The 15682-nt window shown below is 46.0% G+C and overlaps 1 protein-coding gene across 1 annotated transcript in view; it reads right to left on the reverse strand.

Annotated features, from left to right (window-relative positions):
- Window positions 1–15682, reverse strand: part of PIK3CA (phosphatidylinositol-4,5-bisphosphate 3-kinase catalytic subunit alpha) — a 1010697-nt gene that overhangs the window by 739344 nt on the left and 255671 nt on the right. The window contains exons 7-8 of the mRNA XM_069618695.1: window positions 2922–3074; window positions 2688–2822 (exon numbers count right to left, since the gene is read on the reverse strand). Of these exons, the coding sequence (XP_069474796.1) occupies window positions 2688–2822; window positions 2922–3074 (288 nt within the window). The remainder of the gene's footprint in view (window positions 1–2687; window positions 2823–2921; window positions 3075–15682) is intronic.

A 15682-nucleotide genomic window follows, 5' to 3' on the forward strand; every position in this document is an offset into this window, starting at 1 on the left:
AGGTCTTCATGATCAGTGTCCGGGTCATAGTTCAACGATAGTGGGATCTTGCACTGGCTCACCGGGACAAAACCTTTTAGCAGGGGATTGAACAGGGTTTTGAGACCCAGAGGCAGCTGTTGTGGGAGGGGTGGAGGGAAAACTTGTGAAAACTCCTTTTCATAAAAATTTGCCATGAAAGACATTCTCCTCATGACCCTATCTATATCTTCAGCTGACCATTGGGCAGAACTAGGAATGACCATAGGTTGAGGTGGGAGACCTAAATCTTCTGCAGTGGGTGGGATTAAAGAAGAAGGTGTAGCCTTTTTCTTCAAGGCTGAAGATAGAGAATCCTGTGACGGAGGTTCTTTACTCTTGTGAGGGGACCCATCCTTCTGTGATTTATACCTATGAGGGGTCTTGGAAGAACTCTTCTTAGACTCCCTTGATTTAGTAAGGCCTTCGGGGGCGTGTTTAATAACTGGGCTAGTCCCGCCTGTATGGACTTTTTTACTGCTATCGACGCAGAATGTTGAATTTCGGCTACGTTCAGATCCGAAGTCTCGTCAGCTGACTCACGATCTTCGGGAATGTCTTTATCCACATCTGTTCTCTCTTTCGACAGTCGGGGCGTGTCATGTGGCGATCGAGTGCCCAGAGGACAACGATTCAACAGACCTCTCCCTAGACGCTGTGCGCTGCCATTTGCTCGACACGTGTCTCGATGGTGGGTTGAATGTTTGGTAGAGGGGGGTATTGATAGCGCTTCCGCCGCTGGGTGTAGTCCCTGTAACAAGGCCGCCGGCCTGTCTGTTGGGGTTGGGGGCCTGCGCTTGGGAAACCAGAGTAATCCCATTGCCTTCGCCGCCTGATACCGTGGCGTTGCTGCTGTTACTGAAGGTCCCTTCAACTTCCATGGCCTCGAGCTGCCTGGCGTGTTGGGCCCAGCGTTTAGTTAAGCTGTACTTCAATGTCTTGGATTTGAAGAGTACACGCTCAACAGGTACCCTCGACGAGGTCCCGCAGGACACAAAGTTTACACAGGAGGTGTTTGTCGACCCACAGGAACTTTTTGTTGCACTTAGGGAACAATTTAAAGGGAGTCCTATCTAAAACGGAATGACAGCAGCTAGTTGAATGTAGTGTAAGTAAAAGGGTATATACATTCTAAAATGTCCTCCCCTATCTCTCCCTACTGTGTGGGCCGAAGCCCGGAGCGGCCTTCCATGGCCGGAATGGATCAGTCGACGGGAGTCTTTCGATGGTCGTTTCTCATTCTTCACCGTCGTCGTATGGTCTCGATAGCCGGTGAATGTAAAGGATAGTAACAAAAACTATCGGTAATTGGTAATAATGATAAATGGCGATCAGCCGAAAGGAAAACTCTGCTTTACCGTCCGTCTATGATGGCGGGAAAAAAACAATCTGAGGGACCTTGATGTGTGAAGGACCATGGGTACAGTGGACGTCACGCTAGGGATAGTATTACTGGCACGCCCTGTCAATGTCCCTTTTCGAGTTTCGAAAACAACAACTGTAATACTCCGCAACTTCCACTAGATGTTGGCCTATGCACAGCATGTGATCTAAGCAGATTCCACAAGCCTCACATATATATATATATATATATATATATATATATGTAAAAGGTACCGAGTACCCAGAGTCGCACTCAACGCAGCGGCAACATCAAATGAATGTATCCGGAGTCCATATAACATACAACCATATACTTTTATTAATAAATACTCATCCCAGGACCACAGGGATAAACAGCATGACCTGTTTTCACAACAGACTTGTTGCTTGTTCACATGCAGTCACCACCCTATAGGTAAAACGGAGTTACATAGGAAATTAAAAAAAAAAAAGAATTGCTAATAACGTTTGACTCTTGTGATGGATAACATTTTTGCAAAATCAAAGTTTGGCAGTGCCAGCCAGCTCATGCACCCCCCTTCGGCCTGGAAATTATTTGAAAAACGTTTTTAAAGAGTAGAAGAAAAAAAAAAGCAGTTATTAGAAGGAAAAAAAGCAGTTATCGGCCTGGTGCCCATTGAATTTTCCCCATAGACAAAAAAGGTCAATTTTTTGCCAGACCACACAGGCCCAAACCGCTGGACAGATTTGCATCAGGTTCGAAACATCTCAGGCACAAAGCGCTGACTCAATCCTTTTGTAGTTTGGGGTTATTCCATCCAGTACCTTTTTAAATATTTGATGGAGAAGGGGGTCCCTTTCCCCCCCATATCCCCATGAGATCCTCCCACCTGTTACCACCCCTAGGGGAACTATTGCTTAGCTACCACACCTCCCTAGCCGCGTGGGAAGGGATTCTCCCCTGGGGAGAAGTGACGCTATCTGAAGGATCGTCAAAGTACGCTAAACCAATATGTCACATAAGAGCAGGTTTTCTGCAGTCTCCATGCAGTGTCAGGGTTGTGCAGCGACTTTAACGTGTTCCTTAAGCTTACCAGAGGCATGCAATGAGACCACCACAAATTCTGTTCCTAATGACCAATGTTTGAACAAATTCAACATAAGCTATGGATACGAGTAATATTTCAAAAGAAACAGAAGTTTTATAAATAGTGTCCCAGTGACATGAAACTCACTTATGAAAAAAATGTTGAACTGATTAAAAGTTAAATGGGCAAAAGAGTGCAGAACTCAAAGTACCTTGATACAAGATTGCATTTCCTTACCAATCCTGCATGTGTGTAGTTTAAACCAAGCTCCCTGGATATTGTCCAATTTGCATGTTCTTCAATCACCAACATGTCTGGGAACTTCACCGGACTACTAAAATAATCAAATTCCAGCTCCAAGCAAGGTGTTTCCTGAAAATAATTCACAATGATGACAATTAGTTTTGAAAAACCGTTCATCTGCAGGGGCTTAATGTAACCACCTTTAAAAAAAGCCCTTTTTTTTTTTACCTTGTTAGGATTTGAGCCACTGACTCCAATAGGATTCAACAAATCTTCCATTCCATGAGGTACAGGCCACAGATTCAAAGCCATTTTTCCAGAAACCAAGGTATTCGTGTAATCAAAGAGATTTATGTTTCCCCAGGCCAGTGGACAATGTTCCTTAAAAATATGAGATTACAGACCTTTAGTTTATGTGTGCATTAACCAACCTCAGTTGAGGGCATGCACTTTGAAGTATACTCTGAAAAACAGCTGGTCAATTAGCAGTGAAAGTCTTTTTCATAATATTTTATTTGGGACCCAGATATAGTATATATAGGTCAAAGGGCCACACAAATTGCTTGGTATTACATTGAAAAACATACACTCTTATTTGAATAATCATTAGAAGCAGTCCACTGTGTAAATTCATTTAATTAATCTGATAAGTCACAGTTTATTGGATCAATTAGATACATTAATTTTGATCCGTAATTTTGGGAACTTTTAAATATGGTCTTCAAAAAGTCACAGCACCTCAAAGGGTAAAACTACTTCATGTCAAGTGCAACTGGCTTCATTTTACAAGTTTGTTGAACATTCCGCTTCTATGAGGTTCATGATCAGCATTTAATTTAGAGAACCCAAATACTTGCAACCCCAAGTATTGGGGTGAGGTAGCAAGGCGCAGCGTTGTTCAGGCGTTTATAAGTGAGTGAGGCCGTTTTCTGCCGAATTTTGTCACTGGTAGATAGCCAGTTATTCTGTCTACTTATCTCTGAAATGTTATCTTTCCATGCTATGCCTACGGCTGCTCTGAGGGCATTATTCTGGAGCGTTTGTATTCTCCTGACAATGTGCTTATTGGCACCAATGTAAAGGGAGTTACAGTAGTGCAATTTGGACAAGATTAGAGCTCTGGCCAGAACGATACAGCTATTCTTGGCTCTAATTAGTTTGCATGTATATGCAGTGGCAGAGGCCATTGAATTTACTTGTTTGGTAAAAGTGAAGATGGAATCAAGGTAAAAGCCTAGAGTTTTTACCACTTTAGCAACTTTAATAGGGTTGCCATAAATGTTAAAGGAAAGGTATTCAGGACCAAGTATGAGGTTGGTTGTGGTGCCCAGGATAATGAGCTCGGTTTTGTCATCCAGGCATAGACCGTGAGTAGCCATCTATGCCTGGATGATGAGGTAGACCCTGATTACCAAGGCCAAATGCTTATCATAATCCCTAGTAAGTGGTAAGAGAATCTGGGTATCATCTGCATAGTTAGTGTAGGTGATACCAAGATGGTCACGATCATCAAAAAGGGGCTTTGTAAATATATTGTACAATGTGGGTGAGACACATGAACCCTGGGGCACTCCACAGGTGATGGGGATGGGGTCTGCGGCTGCTGAAGGTTAGACAACTCATAGTCCTGTTGCTTAAGAAGCATTGCATCCAAACTATGGCCTCGTTTGAGAAATGCGCTGCTGAGTCCAGGCCGTTGCATAAGACCTTGTGGTCCACCAAGTCGAATACAGCCGAGAGGTCAAGAAGGAGAAGTAAGGCTGTTTTTCCCCCATTGTCCCTAAGCTCGTCCATTTGGGCCTTGAGATCAATTAATGCTGTTTCAGTGCCATGTTGAGGCCAAAATCCTGATTGGCGTGCTCCTAGGAGTTGGTTGAACTCCAGATACTTCTGTATTTGGAGATCGGCCACCTTGTCTAAGATTTTGAGAAGAAATGGCACTGTGGTGATAGGCCTACAGTTAGTCGGTATGGTTGGGTCTAGTGTCTGTTTTTTAAGGAGAGGGAGTACCCATGCCTCTTTAAGGTTACTTGAGATGGTGCCCGAAGAGAATGAGGCATTGATTAGCTTCGATATGAAAGGTGCTAAATCTCTCGCAGCATCCTTAATTAGTTGCACTCGGCATTGATCACCTGGCAATTCGAAGGTTTGAGGGAAAGAATGACTTTTTCAACCTCGAGAATAGAGATTTTAGAAAAGCTAAAGCGGAGTGGAAGTTTGTGAGGGGGCACAGGGGTATTGTTAGGGGAGCGTGTTGGTTAAGGATGCTCTTTTTTGCGATCTTATCCTGGAGGGTGGCGACTTAATTTGCTACTGCTTGCTGAATATTGGAACACAGTTGTCTTGCACTGGGATCAGAGTTTCTAGTTCTTTTAAAATTAAAAAAAAATAATTCCTTCATACTCGAGTTAACTTGCAAGATTCTATTATAGGTTTCTTGTTTAGCCAGAAGTATTTCTTTCTTATAACGAGATGATACATTAGTGAGGTTAGTTCTATTTTCAGTGGAAGGTAATAACCTCCATGAAACTTCACATTTTCTTTTTTCCATTCTCAAGGTTTTCAGGTGTGGAGTGAAACAAGAGTTGAGGTGGACTTTAGGCTTGCTTTGTCTCATTTTTAGAGGGGCAATGGAGTCAAGAGTTACTGTCATAATTTTGTTATATTCATCAACTAGCATATTGGGATCCGTACTATCAGATAGTGAATTGAGGGTAGGTAGGATAAGGGGTAGAAGTTTATCAACTGTAATGTTCTTTTTGTTCCTTGTTAACGTGGGAGGAGAGGATAGTGTGTTTTTGGTGGTAGCATTTTAGTTGCTAGTGAGAATGATAAGAGGTGGTGGTCTGTCCATGCCTGAGGGGTTATGGCAGTAATTAAGGCGTTACAATTATAATCCACCACCCAGTCGAGTTTTCTCCCCTTGTTATGTGAGGGTACTTTCACTCTTTGAGCGAGGCCAAATTCAGCAAGGATTTTAGCAACAATGGTTGCTTGTTGGTCTTTAGGGTCATTAAATCCCAAATTAAGATCGCCCAATAGTAGTACTTGCTAGGTGTTTTTTAAATTGTCTGAGAGAATGGTGGAAATGTCCTCCTCAAATGAGCCGATGGGTCCTGGAGGCCTGTATATGAGAGGAACGGGGAGTGTTTGGAGTTGGCGATGGGTAGTTTGGCTGTGAGGGATTCGCAGGATTTCATGTCTAAGGAGGGGGCTAGTCTCATGGATAGATTTGATTTAGCAATGAGAGCTATACCTCTTCCTCGTGCCTCACAACTGTCTGCTCTCAGAATGTTGTAATCGTCAGGAACTGCTAACATATGGACAGGATCTGCTGCTGCATGCAACCAAGATTCGGTGATGGCGAGAAAGTCGTAATTTTATGCCAGGATAAGGTCGGATATCTCAGTGGCATGTGCAACTAAGGATCTAGCGTTTATTAAAGCCCCCTTGAGGTCGTTACCCAAGTACATTACAGAGAAATTAATAGGAAGCCACTGCATTTAAAATGCTGTGTGCTGCTATAGTGCTTTACAGTCCGTCCAATGTTATAGGACACTATACACTATGGCGAGACATAAAAAGGTCACCCATAAAAGAGTAAAAGACTAGGTGAGCGGGGGAAAAATATTCCCACTCACCTACGGACAAGGTTGAATAATTACCAAGTCCAAGCAAAATGTTCTGGGGTTGACACAGGTCAGGAAGATTATTCACATTTATGAAAATGTAACCCAACAAGGAGTTCTTAAAAATCTAGTGTGGTGCTTTTATCTTGTACTAAATGACATGCATTACTTACCGTAAAAGCATTTCTGATGGTTGTATCTGCTTAGATTCACATGCTGTGCATAGTCCGACATCCAGTGGTCACTGCGGAGTATTGCATCTTGTTTTTCGAAAGTCGAAAAGGGGAGGTCGACATAGGCGTGTCTGTAATACTATCCCTATAGTGATGTGCAGTGTACCCAAAATCCCTCCCGCGTCGAGGTCCCTCTGTTTGTATTCTGCCATGAGGGAGCCTTATGACTAACTTGAGTGAGTACAGAAAAGAGAGAGAGAGAAAGTAATAAGACGTCTATAGTCTTTCCATCCGAGCTTTAATCTGCTTAGAATCACATGCTGTGCATAGACTAGCGAGCTGGGTTGTGAGAAGGAACAGTAGAGAAAAGATGTCTTAGTACTGCTTGTCCCATGTGGGAATCAGATCAAGAATGGGCATCTAAACAAGAGTGTTTTGTAAAGGTGTGTACAGAACTCCAGGTTGCCGCCTTGCAAATGGACTCAAGGGGAACATTTGCAATGAATGCTATGGAAGCCCCAGTGCCTAGAGTAGAATGTGCTGTAGGCTTGAAGGGCAGTTCCCTCTTAGCAAGAGGGAAACATAGCATGATGCACTGGACAATCCATCTAGATATAGTGGATTTGGAAACTGCATCTCCTTCTCTTCCTGCCGCCACTGAGACAAAGAACTGGTTAGTCTTTCTTAGTGGTCGAGTTCTTTCCATATAAAACATGACCGCCCTGCGCACATCCAGTGTGTGCAGGCTCTTTTCTCCCACGTTTGATGGGTTTTGAAAGAACGTTGGTAGTTCTATAGACTGGTTGACATGAAACTTTTAAATGAATTTCGGTGCAAACCTAGGGTGTGTGCGTAGAACCACCTTATCTTTGTGAACTGTTACAAAGGGATCTAAGATAGAGAGCGCTTGTAGTTCACTCATTCTCCTAATGGAGGTGATCGCTATCAAGAAAGCAGTCTTAAGAGTGAGATCCTTAAGGGTAGCTTTTTTGCATGGGCTCGAAGGGCCTCCCCCCCCCCATTAGCCTGGTTGGAACAACGTTGAGGTCCCATCTTGGAGCTGGGTTAGATATAGGAAGGTGAATTCTTTTCACTCCCTCCATGAAGGCTTTAATAACTGGAACTTTCCACCATGACACTTTATGTTGAGACGTAGTGTAGGCGGAGAGTGTAGCAAGGTGAACTTTAATAGAATTAAAGACTAACCCTGAGTCCAGCAAGTGAGTCAGGTATAGAACAATATGTGTGGGAGAGCAGTCAATGGGATTGATGCTCCAAGTTACACCAGATGACGAACTGTTTCCACTTACTAGAATAGCAGTAACAAGTGTTCGGTTTCCTTGCTTCTCTGAGAATGTCCATGCATCTCTGAGGGAGCTGCAAATGTCCAAATTCTATGACCTCAGGAGCCAGGCTGCCAAGTTCAGGGTAGGTGTGCATGGATGCAGCGTTTGGCCCCTGTCCTGTGACAATATGTTGCACGGGCAAGGTAGTTTCACTGGAGGAGACGGTGACATCTCCATCAGATGAGCGAACCAGGGTTGGTGGGCCCACATGGGGGCCACCAGTATCATGGTAACTGGTTCCTGGTGCATCTTGTGCACTATCTTGTTGAGAAGGGGAGTTCGGGGGCAGGGGGGTCTTCAGCGTAGACAAATTTCCCTGACCATGTTATCCAGAGACCGTTCCCCTTGGAGCGGGTCTGGGGGTACCTGGAGGCGTAATCTTGGCATTGGGTGTTCTCCAGAGTTGCGAACAGGTCGATCTCTGGGAAGCCCCATTCTGCGAAAACGTTGGAGACGATGTCTTCGTGCAATGGCCATTTGTACTCTGCAGGCAGAGGGAAGTCTCTGCTGAGTCCGTCTGCCAGAAGATTGAGTTCCCCTGGTACATGTTGAGATAACAGGAACATGTTATGTATGAGAGCCCACTTCCAGATGTTTTGGGACAGCTTGGACAGTCCTGGAGAGTGAGTGCCCCTTTGCTTGTTAGTGCTGTCTTTGAGGATCAGCACTGTTTTCCTATGTAGGTGTGTTTGAAAGGCCTTCAGTGCTTTGAAGACCGCCAACAATTCCAGCAGGTTTATGTGTTTGGACGTCACACTTGTAGTCCAAACTCCGTGTGCAGTGTGATGGGATAGGTGAGCCCACCCATCCTGTGAGGGATGCGTCTGTGGTTAGAGTGGCGTCCACTGTTGGGGTGGCGAAGGATTTCCCCAACACAATGTTTTCCCTCGACCACCACCGCAGCGAGAGAACCAAGACTTGCGAGACAACTACTGGATCGTCCCGTTGTCTGCTGGCCTGACACCACTGGCTGTTGAGCCACTCTTGCATTAGGCGCATGCGCAGGCACACGTGAGGGACCAAATAAATACATGACGCCATCATTCCTAGCAATCGCATGGCTTTGCGTACCGTCACCTCTCGACAGGCTACATATTGAGGGATCTGAAACGGGATGTTTCGGATCCTCTCGCTGGAGGGGAAAACAAGGCTGTCCTTTGTTCGAATTAGAGACCCTAGGAATTGCTTGACTTGGCTGGGGTCTAGACTGGACTTCTCGTTGATGGACAAGCCCAGGTGGAACAAGAGGTCTACATGTTTCTTAAGAATCCCCTGTTATGAACCAGTCGTCGAATTAAGGATAGACCAGAATGGTCAGCCTGCGCCGGTGTGCCACTGCCACTACCTTCGTGAATACCCTTGGCGCTGAGGCTATGCCAAAGGGTAGCACTTTGAACTGATAGTTTTTGCCTTCTATCATGAACCTGAGGTATTTTCTGTGCGCTGGCAATATTGAAATATGAAAGTATGCATCTTTCATGTCCAGTGTTGCCATGCAATCTGCCTGTGTGAGCAGAGGGATTACCTCCTGCAAAGTCACCATACAAAATGTTTGACAAATTTGTTCGCTGGGCGCAGATCTAATACAGGGCGCATGGTTAAATCCTTTTTGGGTACAAGGAAGTACACTGAATAAATACTCTCCTTTACCTGTGATAGAGGCCCGACCTCTATGGCTCCTTTTTCCAGCAGCAGTTTGACTTCCTGAAGAAGGATGGAGAGGTGTTCTGGTGATAGACTTATTCCCCTTGGGGGTCTGAATGTTGGGGACCGGCTGAATTCGATGCAGTAACCATGGGCTATTGTTGACCGTACCAAACAGTCTGTGGTAATTCCCTCCCATGCTTGCAGAAATGATGTTAACAGGCCCCCGACCGGAGATGCAAGGGAGGGGACCCGAACTTTCAAGTCATTTGGTGGTGGTAGCCGGGGAGCCTCTGGGAGTGGGGCCCCGACCTCTTCCCTTGCCACAACGTTGTCCTCTTTGAGCATACTGTCCACTGGTTCCCTGAGGGGAGGACCAGTTGGTGGCTGAGGTGTATTGTTGATTTTGTCGTTGGTCGTGAAAAAAGTGCCTGTTGCCATAACCTCGCTTATTAGGGAGGTCTTGTGATTTGGTCCAGGGTTTTTAATGCTTCGTGTTCCTTCTTAACTGTCTCCAGTGCGTCATCAACAGCCTTACCAAACAAGTTTGAGTCTTCAAGGGGTTTGTTGATGAAGGACGCCTGTATTTCTGGCTTGAAACCGGAGTTTGAGCCAAGCATGTCGCTTAAGAAGTACACCCTGGACTAGGGAACGGCCAGCCGTTTCCGCAGCATTTAAGGTGTTCTTGATGATGCTTTGGTTTACTTGAGTACCTTCTGTCACAGTGGTTAATAAGCGGGTTCGCAAGGGTTCAGGGACTTCTTGTAGGCCTTCGCGCAACAGTCCCCATTGGGCATCGGCGTAGCTTGCCAACAAAGTTGTATTGTTGGCAATACGCGTGGCAAAAGCTGCTGAGGATGTAATCCTCTTCCTTAAGGCATAAAGCTTCTTCCCCTCTTTGTCCGGAGATGCTTTGCTAGTAGATAGCGGAACCCCTGCCCTTTTCCTCGTGGTGGTTACTACCAGGGAATCTGGTATGGAATGACCCCTGATATAAGGGATCAGAAGGTGAGGGGCTAAAAAGCTTCTCGATTCTTGGATTGACACCTCTAACTAATGCAGGTGTAGATAAAGAGGGAACAAGGCGTCTCTTGATTGAGGCGAGAAGGGGTATCGCTTGGCTAGCAGGTGCTTCTCCTTAATTATTCTTTCAACACAATATACTTCTGGGGTAGTCTCCCCCGTATCAATTTGAAAATGTGCTGCCGCCTTGCGAAGCATTGCATTGAATGTGGGTTGATCGTCCACAGGCGAAGGTTCTCTGACCGGCGTGGTCTGAGGAGAGGGCAAGTCTAAAACATCAGGGTCTGTTGACGTCCCTGGTGACTGCCAGGGCTGTGGTTTACATATGTCTGGGTCTTCCTCAAAGTCCCCTACAGGGTCTTGTAGATCTTCAGTATTAAGGAATTCTTCCTCAAAGTGTGGATCCTCTTCAGTGAGGTCATATGTATGTGTTTCTTCCTCAAGTGATTAGGCCCTAGGGTCTTCAGGGAGCACCTCCTTTGGCCTTTTAGGTGAAATGTGTTCAGAAGTGGACACAAACCTATCTAGCCTGTCCATACATGATTCAAATCTTTCCCTAGTCCACTGGGATAACCCTGAACGGTGTAGTGGCGGAAAGGGTTGCTCCTCCGCCTCTAGGTGTCGAGATCTCTCCCATAGCGAGAAACCTTCTCTTGAGCCCGGCGAGGGGGGCGTATCTCTGGGTTTTCCCTTCGATGTGGGGGGGAAGCTCCGGCGTACCCTCTGTAGATTTCAACATCTCCCTGACTCTTAGCAGGTTTCGGTGACTCCTTCACCACCTGTTTCTGCGAGTCTTTGGAGACTATTCTAGCTATGCTTTCGACGACTAGTTTCTCTGTCGAGGGCTAGTCGTGAATAGTTTTCGGCGGTGCCGGAACCATAAAGTCGAGGGACGCCCTCTTCCGAGGCGTTTCGACGGATGTTTTGGTGGTAGCGCCCTTAGTTGAAGATGGCCCAGTCGCTGCAGGGAGGGCTGCCGGCCTTCACAATCGGCGGGGGCCGCCGATAGATTTGGCATCTTCGTTGGCGTTGAGGCCTTCGATTTACTCGACGAATGGCTGTGGGTTGTGCGTTTAGTGACTTTCGTGTGCGTCGCCGGGGTGTACATCCCCATAAGTAGGGCCGGAGCCGAGCTTTTCGGGGCCGGGGACAGAAGCGATGGAGTGGGAGCGCTCCAATGAGAGGTCAACAACCTCCCTTCCAGAGGTAGCGTTATCACTATCCTCCTCGTCACACTCGGCGGCGGCGGGTGAGGAATCAGCCTTCGACATGCCGTAGGCTGCCCACCTTTTGACCCTGCGTTCCTTCAAAGTTTTTGGACAAAGGAGTTTACAGGCCGCACACCCGGCCTTGTTGTGGTCGAGGGGTAAGCAGCGGTTACACCGCTATGCTTGTCCTTTCACGGAAATTTGCCATTACAACGTGGGCAAAATCTAAAAGGAGTCCTCTCCATAGCCAACCCCCACTCTCCCTACTGTCTAGGCCGGCGAGGCCAGGCCACGTGTTCGGCAGCGCTGATAGGATCACCTCTGTCGAAACCACCGCCGTCGAAGATCTTAGCTCGGCGGGTAAGTTGAATGGCCATCGAAAGAGGGCTGGAGGTGGTATAAGTTAATAATAACTGACAAATCGACCAAGGGTCGAATAAATGGTAAATGGCAATGTCTCTTATGAGCTCCACATAAAGCGACCAGTATACTGGGCGGAAAAAAACAATCCGAGGGACCTCAACGCATGAGGGATTTTGGGTACACTGCACGTCACTATAGGGATAGTATTATAGACACGCCTATGTCGATGTCCCCTTTTCGACTTTCCAAAAACAAGATGCAATATTCCGCAGTGACCACTGATATCGGACTATGCACAGCATGCGATTCTAAGCAGATTAACAAACATCAGAAACAAGGTTTCAAATTAGTCTCCATGTGACTGCACAACCAGCAAGAATAATGCATGCAAAAAACGTGTGCACAGCTCACCCCCCTACATCAACAGGACAAATATCTACATACCAAAGTTTAGAGAGCCTGGAGCCGTCTGGTTTTCTCAGAATTGGGCAGATGCCTGCTCCAGTAAAACTACCTGCAGTCCTAGAGTCTGAGATGCACGCCACCAACTTGTGATAAATGTCAATGAATAGCACCCAAGGAAAAACAGGAACTGTGCTAAAGAGCTAAAGAAGTACGCAGAGGCCCAATGAGGTACATCACTGAATGGGTGACAAAGAGAAAGTGCTGAGTGAAGGAGAGTGAGCGGATACCGGTAACCCAGAAGTGGAGGAATTATGAAGAAAAGAAAATATGTACGGTTTGGAAGGGTTATGCCTGGTTTCCTGCGTCTCAGACATGGCTTCAATATAACAAGCCTCAAAAATTAAGTTCTGTGACTAGATCATTTAACTAGGTGCAGGTGGTAAGGTCCATCACAGTTTTCAGTAGCCTTGCAGAACAAATGAAAAGCTTTAACACTGACATTTTAATGCCTGTCTATTAGGCCAAATTACCCAGTTTCTTTTAAGATTGGAGCAACTCCATCTTGTTCCAATATTTTTGTCAAGGTGCATCATTTAGTGCACACAAATCACGAGTGTTAACCCATCCCATTAAATAAGTTAGCCATATCTTTCGCAAGCGGGTAGGAGGGGCCGACAGCTTTGGAACACCTTGCAGTGGTGTGGCGTCAGTCCAACAATGAAAATCCAGCAAGTTCCAGCAAACTCCTGCTCGGAGAACCCCCGCAGCTGGAGCGTTGAGCTGCAGCGGAGTACGGCAAAGCCGGCGGGGCGGCCTGTGGGGCCAGATCATCGAGGCCTCGGGGTCCCTGCAACGGAAAGTGTGGATGCCGGGCATACCTGGCCAGACACTGCTGAGGCCCTGCGATTGTGAGGACAAGTGTAGAACTGGCTGGAGTGGGGCGGCTGTTGGTTATGTGGAAAACCAGACAGTTTTTTACAGACGTGTCCCGGGGATACCGTAAGTAACCAGGGAAAGGCCATTACTTTTGGATCCAGACCCCGGGGGTGGACAAGCAAGGGAGGATCAACTTGATACGGAGTCCTCTGGGAGTGGGGGTAAAGCACCTGATGGCGAGACATGGTGTCCCCCTTTTTCCCCAACCCATCTAAACCCTATCCCTGCCTATTTTATGGGAAACTACAACTCCCATAATTACTCCCCATTTCACATTAACAACACTACTGAGCTGAGGAAGATGAGGAATGAGGCAGGAGGGTTACCTCTGACTTGCAATGGCTCTATCTCTCTAATGAGATCAGGCAGAGTCAGGCACGCCATCCAAATTACATACACCTGCCACTTTTTAACACTCCCCGTCAGGATAAAAGGTGGCACTCAGAGCACACTGAGTGGGGTTGGGTGCGAGACGGAACAGCTCTTTCGGGGCTAATGCGAACCAGGCTATGAGTTGGATGGCCATGGGGCTGATTGGGGCCGATTGTTTGCGGTGGAGAGCAAGAGAGCCAGGCGAGAATTCCATCCTTTTGGGAAGCCGTAAGCATTCCACGACCGAAAACGAGTGAGCGGAAAAGAGAAACCTTCAAAGTGCTTCCAGGCAGCCCGCTAGCCTCTTGGGTGAATGGCAGAGAGGGTGAGGAGCAGTGGAGGCGTTGTTAACAGCCTTCACTGCTACGAGAACAAGAACGGTGAGTTATCGAAGGCAAACAAAAGCCTGGTTTGTGTTAAGAGCAAAAGAGACATGTAACAAGAGTTCAAGGTTGAGCGTGTGCTGATAAAACACTTAATGAAGATAACAATGATTGAATGACCAAGAAAAGTAAACTGGATGATCTCCAGCCAGTCCTCTGACTGGGGGATTTCCAAACAGCCCTTTAAAATTAGTAGCAGTACCCTTGAGATAGATGGGGATGCAGATTCATACTCCTGCATCAAATAACTATGACAACTCAATAGTTTGGCAAAGGGAATCCGTTTAATGACAAGTTCATAAAATGGGGAGTACAACGAACATCAGCAACCGCTCGATTTTCTCGCACTCCTTACTTTTAGAAAAAACACAGTATTAATAGCAATAATTCGTCATTGCTGACATCATTCTATGTAGCAATTCATAAAAACCTAACATGCAACGTAATTGGTTATAGGACAGTAACTTTAACATAGGTGCTATATCTGTATGTGGTAATGGGGGGATTGGATAATCAATGTCAGGTGGGGCAACTAAGCCCTCCTTTCAAAATGGCCACTATGAACGTCACTAAAAGTATGACGTCCCATTGGCTCTACTCACTATAGGACACTTGGATGACATGGTCCACTATGATTGGGTTGGCACCTACCCCACTCATTCTTTTCCATCTACGTCTAGCAGCACGCAGAAGTAACATCCAGGTGCAGAGGAGGTCGTCTTCACCCCAGCTCCCCACCAATTATGGTACAATCAATCATCACTTCAGTAGCCATGTGTCAATTACTGCTTTGTATTTTGGCCTTGAGTCTGCTCTGTGGTCTTGAGAACTTTTAAGGAGAATGGGCATGGTGGAGATCCATGCGTAGGTGTGAAAGTCTCACTCTTCCAGCCTGCCTTGTCACGTGACTGGACACTGTGAAATCGGCTTTTCTCTGCCTCTTTTTGTATATTTGATTTGTTTTTACCAGTCCTCTGCCATCTGTGGCTTATCTTGACCTTTCTGAACAGGATCTTCTGTTCATTTCTCCTTAATTGTATCCTATGTCAGCCTTTTCCAGCCAGATAACACTTCCGCTTCTTGGCATGATCATCTTCAGCTGGGTTTCGTTCTGCCTCGATTCTCGATTTTCATGCTGTGACCCACTCTTGAGGCCTTTAGTAACCTTTGTTCAATTCTGCTCATGTGCGTAGTAGTGGAATTATACTTCTATATAAAGTACTTTTGAGGTATATACACGTGTACATGTTGGTGCTTGCCACAATCTATTTAATATTAAGCATAAGCAAGCTTCATGATTTCTTTGCCTCTTGCGGTTACTTTGCATCTGTACATGTTTAAACTGACTGAATATCTTCATCATGTATATAGCATAAGTTTCTTTATTTTAACATCAACTTCTTCATTGCGGTCTCAAAATGTCATCTATACGTAGTCTCTTGTCAGCATTCTCAGGTCATTATTTCTTCTATATGTGCGTCAGTCCGATTTCTTATGACGTCACCAT

Source organism: Ambystoma mexicanum, chromosome 10 (genome assembly GCF_040938575.1).
Source record: "Ambystoma mexicanum isolate Mex_15411 chromosome 10, UKY_AmexF1_1, whole genome shotgun sequence".
Taxonomy (NCBI): domain Eukaryota; kingdom Metazoa; phylum Chordata; class Amphibia; order Caudata; family Ambystomatidae; genus Ambystoma; species Ambystoma mexicanum.